At 44.0% G+C, this 13,683-nt stretch overlaps 1 protein-coding gene across 5 annotated transcripts in view; it reads right to left on the bottom strand.

Moving 5' to 3' along the window:
• Nucleotides 1-754: 754 nt before the first annotated feature.
• Nucleotides 755-13,683, bottom strand: part of ATE1 (arginyltransferase 1) — a 56,381-nt gene continuing 43,452 nt past the window's right edge. For 2 of the 5 annotated variants that reach the window (XM_054070875.1, XM_054070878.1), the window contains 2 exons: nucleotides 13,172-13,292; nucleotides 756-4,538 (listed from right to left, as the gene is read on the bottom strand). In XM_054070875.1, coding sequence (XP_053926850.1) covers nucleotides 4,360-4,538; nucleotides 13,172-13,292 — 300 coding nt within the window. In that variant the 3' untranslated portion in view covers nucleotides 756-4,359. Of the gene's footprint in view, nucleotides 4,539-13,171; nucleotides 13,293-13,683 lie in introns of all 5 variants that reach the window. The other 3 variants (XM_054070876.1, XM_054070874.1, XM_054070877.1) reach the window with 2 other exon arrangements.

The raw sequence follows: 13,683 nt of genomic DNA, 5'->3' as shown, positions 1-13,683 counted from the left end.
TCCTGCCCCAAGAATCGCCTACGCCCTTCCAAAGGCACTTTTCCTGCAGCAGGACTGGGGCAGAACCAGCAAGAGAAGCAGTAAAGCATGTGTGGGGACATCGGTGATAGAAAGCCTGGTGAGGAGAGCACATAATATGTATCTGAAGGATAATCAGAGGTCACCAGAGGGAGAGGGAATTCAGCAACAGGTTGGTAGCTTCAGAACGACCACCTGGAAAAGATACTGCCAGAACTTCAAGAAGAGCGATGGATGCAGGCTTTCTGAAGGAACAATGAAGTAGAAAACCAAATGTTCCCAGAATTATAAAGTGAAGGACAAATCCTTGTGTACTGCACCACCCCCAGCCTCGGCACACCAGAATTCTAAGCCATGGTGGCACTGGGCTTCAACAAAGTCTCCTTCAGGAACCCAGAATGACCTTGAATTCTGCCCCATTCAGCAGGAAAATGAATCTGTTTGTCTTCCTGAACACAATCCACATTTCCGTGCTGCTTGGTTGGCTGCTTTCTGCAGAGAAAGCTTCTCTCCAACCAGCTGGAGGTGGGATGGCCTAATGAAAATAAACACCTAGTCCTCTCTGCTCTCCCCTTGATGAAAATCCCACCTCTTTATTTTGTTCAATTCTATTCACAAACGAACTATAAGTGCTGTTTCGAAGCACAAAACCTTCATTAATCTGTCCATCTAGAACCAAAACTCAGTTGTAAACCACGTAAACCAGTTGTAAAAAAGTATGTTTTGAACTGACCAATATCCCCTCTAATCACCACTGTCCTCTGACTCCCCAGACTTCGCTGTTTGCTGAACATTCAGACAACTTCCAAGATCACGAAATTCCCCCAAAGCAAGACAGCAGCCACACTCGGAGCTATTACTTAGTTACAGCAACTCACGGAGTCTAGAAATAACTTTATTTTCTCTACTTACAAGTCAAACAGCCCTGCTGAGAAGCAGTTATAAACTCAACATGCTGGTTTGTTTGCATTTACTGAAATGTGTTGATGCTGGAAATGACTAAGCTCCCCATTTATTTCCAATTCAAATAAAGGTATTTTTTAGCACTGGGCACAACTCTGCATTTTCTTGCCACCATTTCATCCCCATTTATCAGCAGACGATAGAACAAGGCAGCCTTTCTATAGGGATAGGCTCTCACAAACTGACTACGTTATAAAAGCTTTTACAAAATAGTTTGTACTAAATTAAATCTCTCTAAATTCAATAATTCCCAATGATAACATCTTACTAAATAACAGTGGTGAATTTTCAGCTCTACCAAAGTCAGTGGCAAAGTGTAGAGAACTTCAGCCTCAGACTCTAATCCATGTCTAGAACGGGGGCAGACATATCGTCTGGAAAACACTGCACTGATTCCTTCTAAGACTCCACGACAGAAGCCAGTCAGATCTCAGCATACTACAGATGAACTCAATTTCTGAGTTAATCTCAACGTTGACTTTTTATATCCTCTATCTCTGAGTTCAGTGAGAGGCAGAAGCCCAGCGGGCTGTGGAGCTGCAGTTCCAGGGGAGGTCAGATGGTGAAAGGGCCTTTCTGAATGCAAAGGACACGGTCGTTCCCCTTTAGTGGTCACAATAACAACTTAGAGCTGTGCTCAGTTTGCAGTTTTATACTTATTGCACTTAACTGCAGCCATTAACAGCTCCCCAAGGGAAACAGGGCATCAGGTGGAAGTCTAAGATCTATTGGGAAGGCATCTCAGTACCAAACAGCAGGCATCTGATCCAGTGGGAGGCGTCCCTGCCCAGGGCAGGGGGTTGGAAATGGATGGGCTTTGAGGTCCCTTCCCACCCAAAACATTCCTCGATTCTAGATGGAGTTCCCCCAGAACTCTCTGTGCCGACACTGTCTGCTTCCTCGCAATTTAACAGAGACTTTTAACTTCTCGAGGAGCCCAGCAAGGCCACCATTAAGTGCTTTCAATAATCTTTACGATATTGAAAGTCACATTGGAATTCTTCTGTGCCCATTAACTGGTTTTATATCATAGACAAAGGTTTTCTTACCTGTTTTAGTTTTAAGCCATATGGGCATCACCGCTTTTCAACTCACTGTGCAGGCAGAGAATGTTCTACCGTGACAGTTCACTGAGTGCCAGAAGTATTTTTTCCACAGAAAGGAACTCTTTATAATAAAATAGCATTTAGTGGTTCTCTCATGGCAACAGGGTTAGATAAGACATGAACAGAGTAGATCATAGATACAGAAACTGCCCAGTACCAGGCGACAGATAAACCAGACATAATGCTGACAGAAATAATCAGTGTTGTTGCAGACTGGGAGCAGATCAATACAACACACCCCAATTAATAAAGCACAAAATTACTTCTTAAAATGACTGTTGAAACCGTACTCTGCATCAGTAGTTAATATTACAACATTCAAACAGATGTGGGGAAAAGATTTAAACCTGTGATGCACTTGAATCCCAAAATTCTTACATTTGTTCCACATAAAAATCATCAATTAATAATATTGGCCAAATGTTTAAGATCAAATCAAGCCCATGAATGACAGGAGATGTGATGTGAGCCTCAGGGGGAAAGTGAATTTGATTCCTTTCTGAGGACAAACACCTACGGGAGTAAGAGCCTCTCTTCAAAAGATAACAGGAACCTTTAAGTTGATTCAAGGCATTAGGTTGGGGCAAAAATAATGCTGTAAACTGTGATGCTTAGTTTGGATTAAACTTATATTTAACTGTGTTCATGTAGCGTAGCATTTTAAGCACAAAATTTACTCGACACATGTCGATGGTTTTGTTTCCCTCTTTATTTTCTTAAATTATGCTATCAAATTTAAGATGGGAACAAACAGACTTTGAGCAATTTTGTCGTATGAGTTCAGAAGGGGATGTCTTCTCCGGGGCAGTGTCCAGACACCTGGCTTGTAAATGGCTCTGCACGAGCTGGGCTACCAATCTCTCCCTCACCCAGCTTGCTCCCAGCCCTCTCTCCCAAAGAATCACACATTTTCAAGCACCTCCTGACCTTTTGCAAGAGAAGGTTCTCCACAACCAAGCAGCAGCTCAAAACACCTTTGAGCAATTCATCAGTTCCAGGACTCCAGAGCTCTATGCTAAGGGAATAAACACTTGCTTCTTGTGGGAGTAGATTCTAATGGTTCTTATTTCGATTAGTAACTTTTATTCTAAGCTGAGATAAAGTTGATGAGTAGAAACAGCAATTATTTTTGCCCCAAGCTAATAAATAGCAGCTCCTCTGATGCGCAGAGACCAGAAACACAGATGACTGGTATTGGTATGATGTTATATCCATCGCTGAGTTACACAACAAACAGAGTTATCTCCCCAAATAATTCCCGTAACTTGTACGACCTGACAGAGACACAGACTATTAATAGCAAAGTTCATATATCAGATAATAAAGTGCTTTGATAAAGCATCGTGACTTCCTGTGTTTCCAACAGAAATATTCAGTAAATGTTATTAAAGACGTTAACTCGTAAGCTGCTGCCCTGTAGACAGGAGTCAGTAAAAATGACACGTGCGCTGAGGAGCTGTAGGATAACCCTCCCAGGCTCTGTTTCGCATTAGCGATGTGCATTAAATAGCCACGCTTTTTAGACAAAGGATAAGGCTGATACCAACCCCCACTGTGCCGCCTGGCTGCGTATCTTTGGTAGATTTGTAATGCCACAATCCTGTTCCACCTCCAAAGAGGGAAGCTCCCCAAAGCACGGCATCCCCTGCCACGGTGAACTCCTACCTTCACCAGGACCTCAGGCACTCATCTACTGCTTCAAACAAACAGAGAATGGGCGGGTGAAAGAAATTTCTTCCTGGTTTTAAATCTGCTATTGAAATAAAATTAAACCATGCCAGACTTCACGTTAGAAAGTAACAGCATGTTTCAATTCTCTCACAAGAGTTTAGGAGCGAACAAATGCAAGCATAAATTTCATGGCAATTTTAAACTACAGATACCCAAGGTGCTACCTGAAAACATTTGTAATTGAATTATTGTTAATCTAGATTCAGTCAGCCTTCATCTCTACAAAAAAGACACCTGCTTTCCATTTTGCTTAGATACTTAGAATTATTCAAAATGCACAGAAAGGCCAGAACTACTTAATGAAAATATATTGCAAGCATGTTTTTCTGAACTTATATTGCTAAAGCTTTGCTGTATTGTAAGTTTTATTGGAGGTGGCCTTCAAACACAGTACCGTGTGTCCACACAAGCCTGGATACATACACACCCGTGCCCCCCAGACTGCTATTTGAGTAGGCATACCCACACACAACTAGAGTACACATCATCTCCTGGCAGTGCAACCAAGTGTAGCGCCACTGAAATGCCATTTAATGATTTTTCAACTTCTAAACAACAACATTCTTTCTGAACAGGTCTGTCCAACCAAGCTCGCATACTGCTGAACACTGGCTTCGTCGCTTGGCCCATTCCTTCTTTTCTTGTAGACGCTATAAGGCATCACGGTCCTCTTGTGCAGCACCCTCACTCTGCCCAGCTCCTTGACACGACCTTCATCCACTGCAAAGAGAATGGAAGAGCACAGATGTTAGTTATGGATATTGCCCTTATGATCTTAATTTATGCAACTCACTTCAATATGCGTAATGGAAACTGTATGGAATTGTAAAACTAATCTGCAGATGAAGCGCAGATGAAAGTAGAGCTGATCTACGGAGCAGGCGTCTGGAATTGTGGCAAACCTAGCTTGCAAAGGAACAGCAGCGTGTGACAAAATAAATCACGCATCAGGCATTTCTGATGGCGATATACAGCTCTTCTGAAAATACCACTACTGCTGTATTTTAAAATTCATGTTCATTTAATCATAGACTCATCGAATGGGTTGGGTTGGAAAGAACCTTAAAGCCCATTCAGTTCCAACCCTGGACACGTCCCACTGGATCAGGCTGCTCAAAGCCCCATCCAACCTGGCATGAACACACCCAGGGATGGGGTGTCTGATCCACTGGGAGGTTTATTGGGTTTTTTTTCCAGTGGGGAATGGTTTTAAGCTGAAAGAGGGGAGATTTAGGTTAGATATTAGGAAGAAATACTTTCCTGTGAGGGTGGGGAGGCCCTGGCCCAGGTTGCCGAGAGCAGTGGTGGCTGCCCCATCCCTGGAGGGGTTCCAGGCCAGGTTGGATGGGGCTTGGAACAATCTCATCCAGTGGGAGGTGTCCCTGCCCACAGCAGGGGGTGGGACTGGATGGGCTTTGCGGTCCCTTCCAACTCAAACCAGTCTGTGATTCCGAGTCTATGATCCTAGGCTCAGACATCGAGAAATATTAAAGACCAATATGCCTTGGGGTATAAAAATCCTAACTCGAACCAAAATAAGGATGCAGTTAAAATGAAGCATAAACAACAACAACAACAAAATCCAATGAAAAGAATTCTTAATTAAATCCAGAAGGCACAAGTCACGAAGGAGTAGAGTGAAATGCTCAGGATGTTCTCCATCAGCCAACTCTGCAGTCACTAACAAGGGAAAAAAGAGGAACTTTGGAAATCGTTGTTCAAAAAGCAGTGATAAAAATGCACCTTATCAAAATATTATCCATGATCCTTCAAACATGTAGAAAGAATAATTACCATTTGAAAAGTGTAATTTATAGGGAACCTTAAGATGGGTAAAGACAAAAAGCTACAACGGGAGCAAAAAAAACATTGTATGAACAGAACTTTTGGGCTCTGTGCCTGGGATCACACAACTGCTTTATGATTTGCAATTCACTCCGGAGAAGCGAGCAGACTGATCACCACACAAAATGCATTCAAACTCCATGAGCCCTGCTGTGCTGTGCGGAAACAATAACTCATTGTGTTTTGACTCTTATTATTCCAGTAGTAAACATGAATCGGGGCCAATGGAAAACATTTCCTGCAGAGACGGCACTTCAGAGCTGTTCTCATTCTCAGCTGGAATTCACAGTGACCTGCAAGGCTTCTGGCTGACCAGGAAACACAGTCCTTTGACTTCACTGCCCAATGCTAAAATCCATGTCCATCCCACTGCTTTGGACACGTTTCAAAGAGATAAACCAAGAAGTATAGAATTCCAGGTTTATTTATGAGGACCTGTCACATAACACAATTATTGTAACCTACAACCTGGTCCAGAGAAGGCCATGAAGATGATCCAAGGGCTGGAACCCCTCTGTTGTGAGGCCAGGCTGAGAGAGTTGGGGTGGTTCAGCCTGGAGAAGAGAAGGCTGTGGGGAGACCTTAGAGCAGCTTCCAGTGCTGAAAGGGGCTCCAGGAAAGCTGGGGAGGGGCTTTTTCCAAGGGCCTGGAGTGGTAGGACGAGGGGGAATGGCTTTAAATTGGAAGGGGGAAGATTTAGATTAGAAATTAGGAAGAATTTCTTCACGCTGAGGGAGGGGAGGCCCTGGCCCAGGCTGCCCCATCCCTGGAGGGGTTCCAGGCCAGATTGGATGGGGCTTGGAGCCCCTGATCCAGTGGGAGGTGTCCCTGTCCATGGCAGGGGGTGGCACTGGATGGGCTTTAGGTTCCCTTCCAAATCAAACCATTCTGGATGAGGGGCTTCAAGCCTCATCCAACCTGGCCTTGAAGACCTCCAGGGATGGGGCAGTCACTGGAAATAATTTCTTCCTAAGATCTCTCCTCAATCTCCCTCTTTCAGCTGAAAACCTTTCCCCTCGTCCAATCTCTGCCCTCCCTGATCAAGAGCATCTCCCCAGCTTTCTTGAAAGCCAAAGCCAAGCCCTTGTCAAGGTCATTTACGAGGAGGAAAAATCCAAAGAGTCAAGCTGAGAATTACAAATGCAAGCACTTCCATGGAACAGGCAAAACTGAAGCAATTGGCAGTAGCTTATCAGCTAAATAAATCAGATTACAGCAATCAATTTACTGGCTAAATTAATTAAAACATGGAATCAATTATATTGCATGTGAAAAGCCGGGATGATGTCACTGGAGCAGAGTAAACATGCTCTGAGGCACCCGGGATGGTTGCAAAAGGCCTGACCCTGGAAAAGCTTGCGTGGTGGCGCAGAGCGTGTGGCTGCGCGGGGCTTGGCGCATGCCTCTGGTGCCGTGGCCACAGCTGCTCTGGGCCTGCAACTAATTAGGGCTTTTGCTTCTATCACATCTTGAAACTAACCCCATATGCTGGTTATCCTCAGCATGAAATGAATCTGCTGGATCGCTCTACGTATCCCACATTATTTAACTTTTGATTTTCTGTTCTTGTGCTTTCAATACCTTCTGACCATGGAAAATGATCCCTGGGAGCCCTTGTTCTTCCCCACATTCCTCTGAATCTTCATCAACTCATGAGTTCACTTCTGGTTCAGTCACAAAAAAACCCCAGAATTACTCTGCTAGAGAACCAAACGTCACAGCATGCAAACAGTGAAGGAGTACCTTGAGAACACAACAATTCATCTCTTCACCTCATCACTGTCTACAACTGACTGAAGAGAGGTTGTAGTGAGGTGGGTGCTGGGCTCTTCTCCCAAGTGGCAGGCGATAGGATCAGAGGAAATGGCCTCAAGTTGTGCTGGGGAGCTTCATATTGGACATCAGAAAAAATTCCTTCCCCGAAAGGGTTCTTGGGCTCTGGCAGAGGCTGCCCAGGGAGGTGGTAGAGTCGCCAACCCTGGAGGTGTTTAAAAGCCAGGGAGATGAAGTGCTCAAGGATTGGTTTAGTAGTGGACAGGTATAATTGGACTCAATGATCTCAAAGGTGCTTCTACAGTTCTATGATTCAATGGGAGGAGAAATAGACTGTGACATCTCTATTTTTCAAGCAAAACCCTCAAAAAAAATTACGTAACTCCAAAATGCATCTGTTGTTTACACAACCTCTGTGATGGTTATTTTGGATTAAACCATATTTTGAGGAATTCTGCAGTGCGAGGCAAGCATTTCATGAACCACACCAGCAGTCAGACAATGGCTGTTCCTTGAGTGGCATCGCTTTACTGTGCCACACGGATGGCAGATGCAGATCTATTTAGAATGTCAATAAATACAAACTTCCCAATCACAAATCAGTTTGCAGTTCACTAGACCGATGCAAAATGGAGTTCATATTATGACCATACTTCAAATCTCATTTTAAAGACCTTCCTGCCTTTACAATTGATTGGGAAAGTCTGTTTTGGAGCTGATGGTTCAGTGTAATTTCTAACCCACAAGCCCATTTATGCAGTGCCAGCTGTTTAGGACCAACAAATTAATAACATTTAATAAGCACCGGAATGTTTGAGCATATTTTTACATACGGCGCTAAAATCCCATGCCAGCCATTTCAGTTTAATCCAAACATGCTAAAAAGTGAGGGAAAAATTTGCCTGGCTCCACCTTATTGGCAACATCTTCATTGTTTAAATGTCTTGTGTGCCCAAGGATCGCACTGCATTTAGAAATACACATTCTGATGATTCTGAGTGTTTATATACTTAATTAGAAACAGATACAAACTTGCAAGCTTCTAGAAATAATCGATATGTCTGGTTTTTTCTTGGTGATAGAACTCAGATTTATTGCCTACAGCCCTGATAAGATAGCGGAAAGTTGGTTCTCTAGAGGAATTTGGTTCCTAATCTGTCAGGATTTATTTAAACGTTTCCCAACTCTCCAAAGTACACAATGCTGTATCATTAAAAATTATAAACAACATTTGGCTGAGAGCAGAGGAGCAATTTCTCCCTAATCAGATGATTGCACAGTTATAAACAATTTGTTTAATGTTTTCCATCTGTGATAGTGTTTTGACCACATTTTCATCGTCTCAAGAACTTCAGTGCATTTACCCTGACAAAAGCTAATCTGCATCACACTCCCCTGCAAACATTAACGTGCACTGTCCTTCGCATTAGTCCATCTGCCGAAATCCGAAGAGGCACCACCACACGCACACATCACTTTGCCAGGGATCCAAAGGATCCGGTGTGTCCAAACAGCTACAGCGGTTCACTTTATGGACACCGATATGCGATTGTAGCTTTTCCATTAGGAAAGAGAGGAAGAATAAGCCCAGAATCACGCTAATTCCCTATGCTTTTAAAATATATCTTAAAATGGAGCAGCCTCTGTACATGATGGGGAAGAAAAAGACAAAATCCTTGCATTCACATACGCAACAAATGTAAAACGCACTTGAAATACACCCGTTCTATTAGCAAATAACAGTATCGAAATAATGCATTACATTTAAACGTGTTGAAAACCACAGCGCTCGACATCAAGGCTATTGAAATAGCTGTGACGGGTTATTTTTCTTGTGAAAGCACTATGCACACAAATATGCTTTTAAACTAAATCCAGTTATGACTGCCCAGGTCTGCAGATCTTTTGGTACGGCTTCTAAGTCTTCCTTACTAGAACTGATAACCCTCAGCTTCTTGTAAGATCCATTAAGAAGCGGAATCAAGTCACTAAGAACAGGATCCAGAAGTTATCAACTCCTGGGAACGTCGTTTGCCTTTTACGACCTCAGCTTACTGTGCACAGCACAATAACTACTGCCGAGCTGGGAACACTTCCATTCTGCACGCAGCACAGAGCAGAGTTGTTCTGTGATATGTAAAAAAGACCTATTTCTGAAGGGGAAAAAACCACATATTTTCAGCTTGTATTCCTGGAAGTTTTAAAAGTCTGGTTAACACCTGTAATAAAAGTGACAGGATGACAGAAAAAAGACTGGAAATCAAGTAATTTTGTTCAGTAACTCAAAATCAGTAGTGATCTGGTATCTCTGTTGAATACAGCGAAGGGGGGTTTTACAGAGGGATTTGTGTGAGCCTGAAGTGACGCCTCTCACGTCAAGCTCTGACTCCTGCAGAGACCCCTGCCGTGCCCCAGGGCTCTGGCATCAACCACTGGACTGATCCTCCTCGGAAAGGAGGGCTCAGGCGCAGATTTTAGTATCGGTTGGGTTTTATTCCAGATAGTAAAGACCCATATGGGATCATGAGGCAACTTATAAACCTTTCTGGATCTCACCACCTCTTTTGTGCAGACACAGCCTCACCACCTCCTGGGCGGCTACAGAGAGATCACTGAAAAGCACAAGACAGACAAACCACCTTCTCTGGACTCCAACACCTATCAGCATTTTGGCTCAGAGCAGCTGGAAATAGTCTGAGGGCTGACTTCTTCTAAGGAGTTCTCCACTCCCAAGCTGGAAGAAGCAGGGCCTCTGTTGCTCTGTGGAGACGGCAGAGCAAAGCCCTCTCTGCATCAAGAACAACAAAGAAGCTGGGTGCTGAATTGTTCCCACTGGCAAATTTCTGCTGGCATGTCACCTTGGCTTTGTGATCTCTTCAGGCTTTCACACCTAGTTTCTCCCTACACAGTGTATCTAAAAACCAGCCTCTCTTATTCATCACTACAAATATCCACCTACATTCTCAAGTTTTAGTCTATTACTTATTTCCACAGTTTTCTTCTTTCCTGACAAGTCCTTCTTCTCATTGTTCCACCTATATGACCTACTGTGAATTCACTTCCCTGTCTTTCCACGTGTGTCCCCACCAGCTTCCCACACCCTGATCAGATCAGACCAACCTCACTTCTGACACTTTCAGTCTTTTCAGCCCCCCCTTCTTCCCTAGCGCCAGCAATGCAGGTTCTACCCCTGACTGACCATGAGATCTGTTATCCCTGACCTCTCTAGCTGTTCCTGAAGGAACCTCCTTTGTGTATCCCCATATTCTTCACTTCTCCTACTCCCCTCATGCTGCAAAAGAGTTCTTAAACTCTAGAAGACAACTAAAGCATTTCCTCAGATCCTTGTTCAAAAGTCACCGTCACTGTGACATTTACCCAAATATTCATGGTTTAGTCAGTTAAGCTATTCCTAGTTAGCCTATTAATAGAGATAATTTATCTATTACTATAATTGCCCAGACAATGCAGTGGTGCTTCTCTGTTTCTGCACACCAGCCACTTGCATCCATCGTGCTTTGTGCCAGACGATGCTCTCTGGATCAGCATCCCGCCTGCCCCGACACACCAAACCAGCAGAGGAGTCTGTGCATGCCTTTGTCACGTGTGCTTTTCAACACTGGAGAAAGTACTTTCATTTTAATTAATATATTCCATTTGATTCTATTTTTAGCCCACTCTACTATTAGATACACAGGAAGCTGAACAGATGCGTATCAGTTCAGCCAATTTATCAACTTCAGCAAACAAATCAGTCCAGGGAAAAAAAAAAAAAGCAGCAATAAATCCTTTTTGATCTGCACTTCTCAAAGCTTCTGCTCAAAGAGGGGAACAGCCCAAAGGTGGGAAGCAGCTTCCACCACTGAGACTGCTGCAGGCTGTGCCGAGCGATTCAGACAAGCGCAGCTTTGTCACTCGGGTGAAGGCAACGCAGTATGTGTGAATGCTCCAAAATCCTTTCCATATCACAGCGACTCGAAGGTCAGAGCACACAGTGCCTCTCCCGAAGCAGTAGTTGCTGCTGTTCTAGAATGTATTTTCATAACCTATAACCGGTAAATTTTCAGGGTACTCATTTAATTTTTTTAAAGGGAGAAAAAGGAGTTAGAAAATTGCCAAACATGATGCACAAACCCGTGTGAGGTCACGTTTCAGGAATCTTCTGACCTTACAGACAATAGGAAAAGATGGGCACTTCCAGCGACTGCTTTATCGCCCCAGGCAGCAAAGCACGTCCCCACAAGCCTTTCTCCCAGCTGTTCACTGGATCTGGCTGTTGCCCTCAGTCCCTACACCAGAGGTCCTACTCCTGATAAATCAGGGTCTATTTAATGGACATAATTACAGGCTGTGTTATAGGAAACTGATTCATGAGGAATAAAGCCCACCATCATTCTTATTGCTTTTTAACATTCACTGTAACTTCATTAAACTCCTATTACCGACTACTGCAGAGAGTAAGGAAGTAAGAAGAAAACGGATTTTACTGTTGAGAAATGGCTTCCTTAGAGCTACAACTATTTAAACCTTGAATGCCTATAAGCTCACAGCAGGTCTAGTGCATTTTAATGGGTAGCTACATTCTAATTTCCTTAAACCACAGGATTTAAGACACAGTTCTAGCACTGGAGTGAGATATTCTGTGCTGATAATGACGCACAGGTTTACATCCTGCAGTTCCCAATGCCTGGTATTCCTCAAGAATTTCACAGAATCAAGACGATGATGCCCCTTCGTTTGTACAAAGTTCACACCTTCAAAGACCGCAGTTTAGTTGTCATTTTTGTGCATAAATGAACGTACTTTTTCTCAGTAACAAGTGTATCTGGAACACTGATGGCCTCCAAAACCATTTCTCCTCTTCCTCCTACCTTTATAATTTGTCTTGAATTCCTTCTCACCAATCTAATCAGTTCGAGTTGATCAAGACACAAGGTGCTGCGTGGTTTAAATTTCTTACAGAGTGAGCTTTTCCCCTGGTGACAGATACTCTTTCCAAAGAACATCCAAGCACAATCCCCAGTCCGTTTACCCCCGCATCACACAGCTACCTGCACCATCCTCACAGAACATTCTGTCTGCACAGAACCTTTAACGTAATCATGCTACCATAACTTTTAAATCATTATCTACACCTAAGAATGCATCTGAATCTTATTTCTTCAGTCCTTATAATTATTATCTCAGCATTCCAGCTGAGCAACCCAGTCACAGCATAAATGGTAACATGCACAGGATGAGGAAAATCAAGGAACCCAAGCAGATTTTCCAGTTTTGCCGGAAGGAGAAGGAGAAAGAAGGAGAAGGAGGAGAAGGAGAAGACCCTGGGGAGACCTTAGAGCAGCTTCCAGTGCTGAAAGAGGCTCCAGGAAAGCCGGGGAGGGGCTCTTGGTCAGGAAGTGCAGACACAGGATAAGGGGGATCGATTTTAAGCTGAAAGAAGGGAAGGCCCTGGCCCAGGTTGCCCAGAGCAGTGGTGGCTGCCCCATCCCTGGAGGGGTTCCAGGCCAGGTTGGATGGGGCTTGGAGCCCCTGATCCAGTGGGAGGTGTCCCTGCCCGTGGCAGGGGGTGGGACTGGGTGGGCTTTGAGGTCCCTTCCAGCCCAAACTTCCTGTAGCTTCCTCCCCAGCTTTCCCGTAGGCCCCCTTTAGTAATGCTTCAGCAGCAGATGATACCAATACACTATAAAATAAAAGGCAGACACTTGACAGACGTATTGTTACTGTAAACCTACCTGCTTCTGCGTCCGGGTTGAACCGGCAGTATTTTGAATGCTCGAGCAGAGGCAGACATTGCTCAATGGGTGTCCAGACGTATGTCTCTGGACACAACAAGTCCGACGGCCTGTACTGACCCTGGAAAGGAGAGTAGGAGACAGAAAAATGAAAATACAGCAGTCACATCAGTTGCACAAGAACCCTCTGGCTACACGTTTCCAGATTCTCCTATGGACAAGAAATCGTTTTAGTCTTATCTACAACAAAGTAGTCAAACAGCTCCACTGAAAACCCAGGCTTATTTCTTTGGTAACGTCAGCACCACCTCAGGAACCCAAATTTAACTCTGGCACTGGAAGAGAATGTAAAATAAACAGAACACGTGTTTACAGTATCTGAGATGAACTGGAAATGCGTTGGCTTTGCTAACTGAAGCTCTGTGTTTCAGTTTTCCTCTCTAGCTCCGCTGAGCTGCTGCCGACACTAACAGCCTCAGCATCTCAGAGCAGCTCGTCCCAAGCGTTGGTCA

Source organism: Cuculus canorus, chromosome 7 (assembly GCF_017976375.1).
Source record: "Cuculus canorus isolate bCucCan1 chromosome 7, bCucCan1.pri, whole genome shotgun sequence".
In the NCBI taxonomy this organism is placed as follows: Eukaryota; Metazoa; Chordata; class Aves; order Cuculiformes; family Cuculidae; genus Cuculus; species Cuculus canorus.
This window is presented reverse-complemented; position numbering and strand designations above follow the sequence as displayed.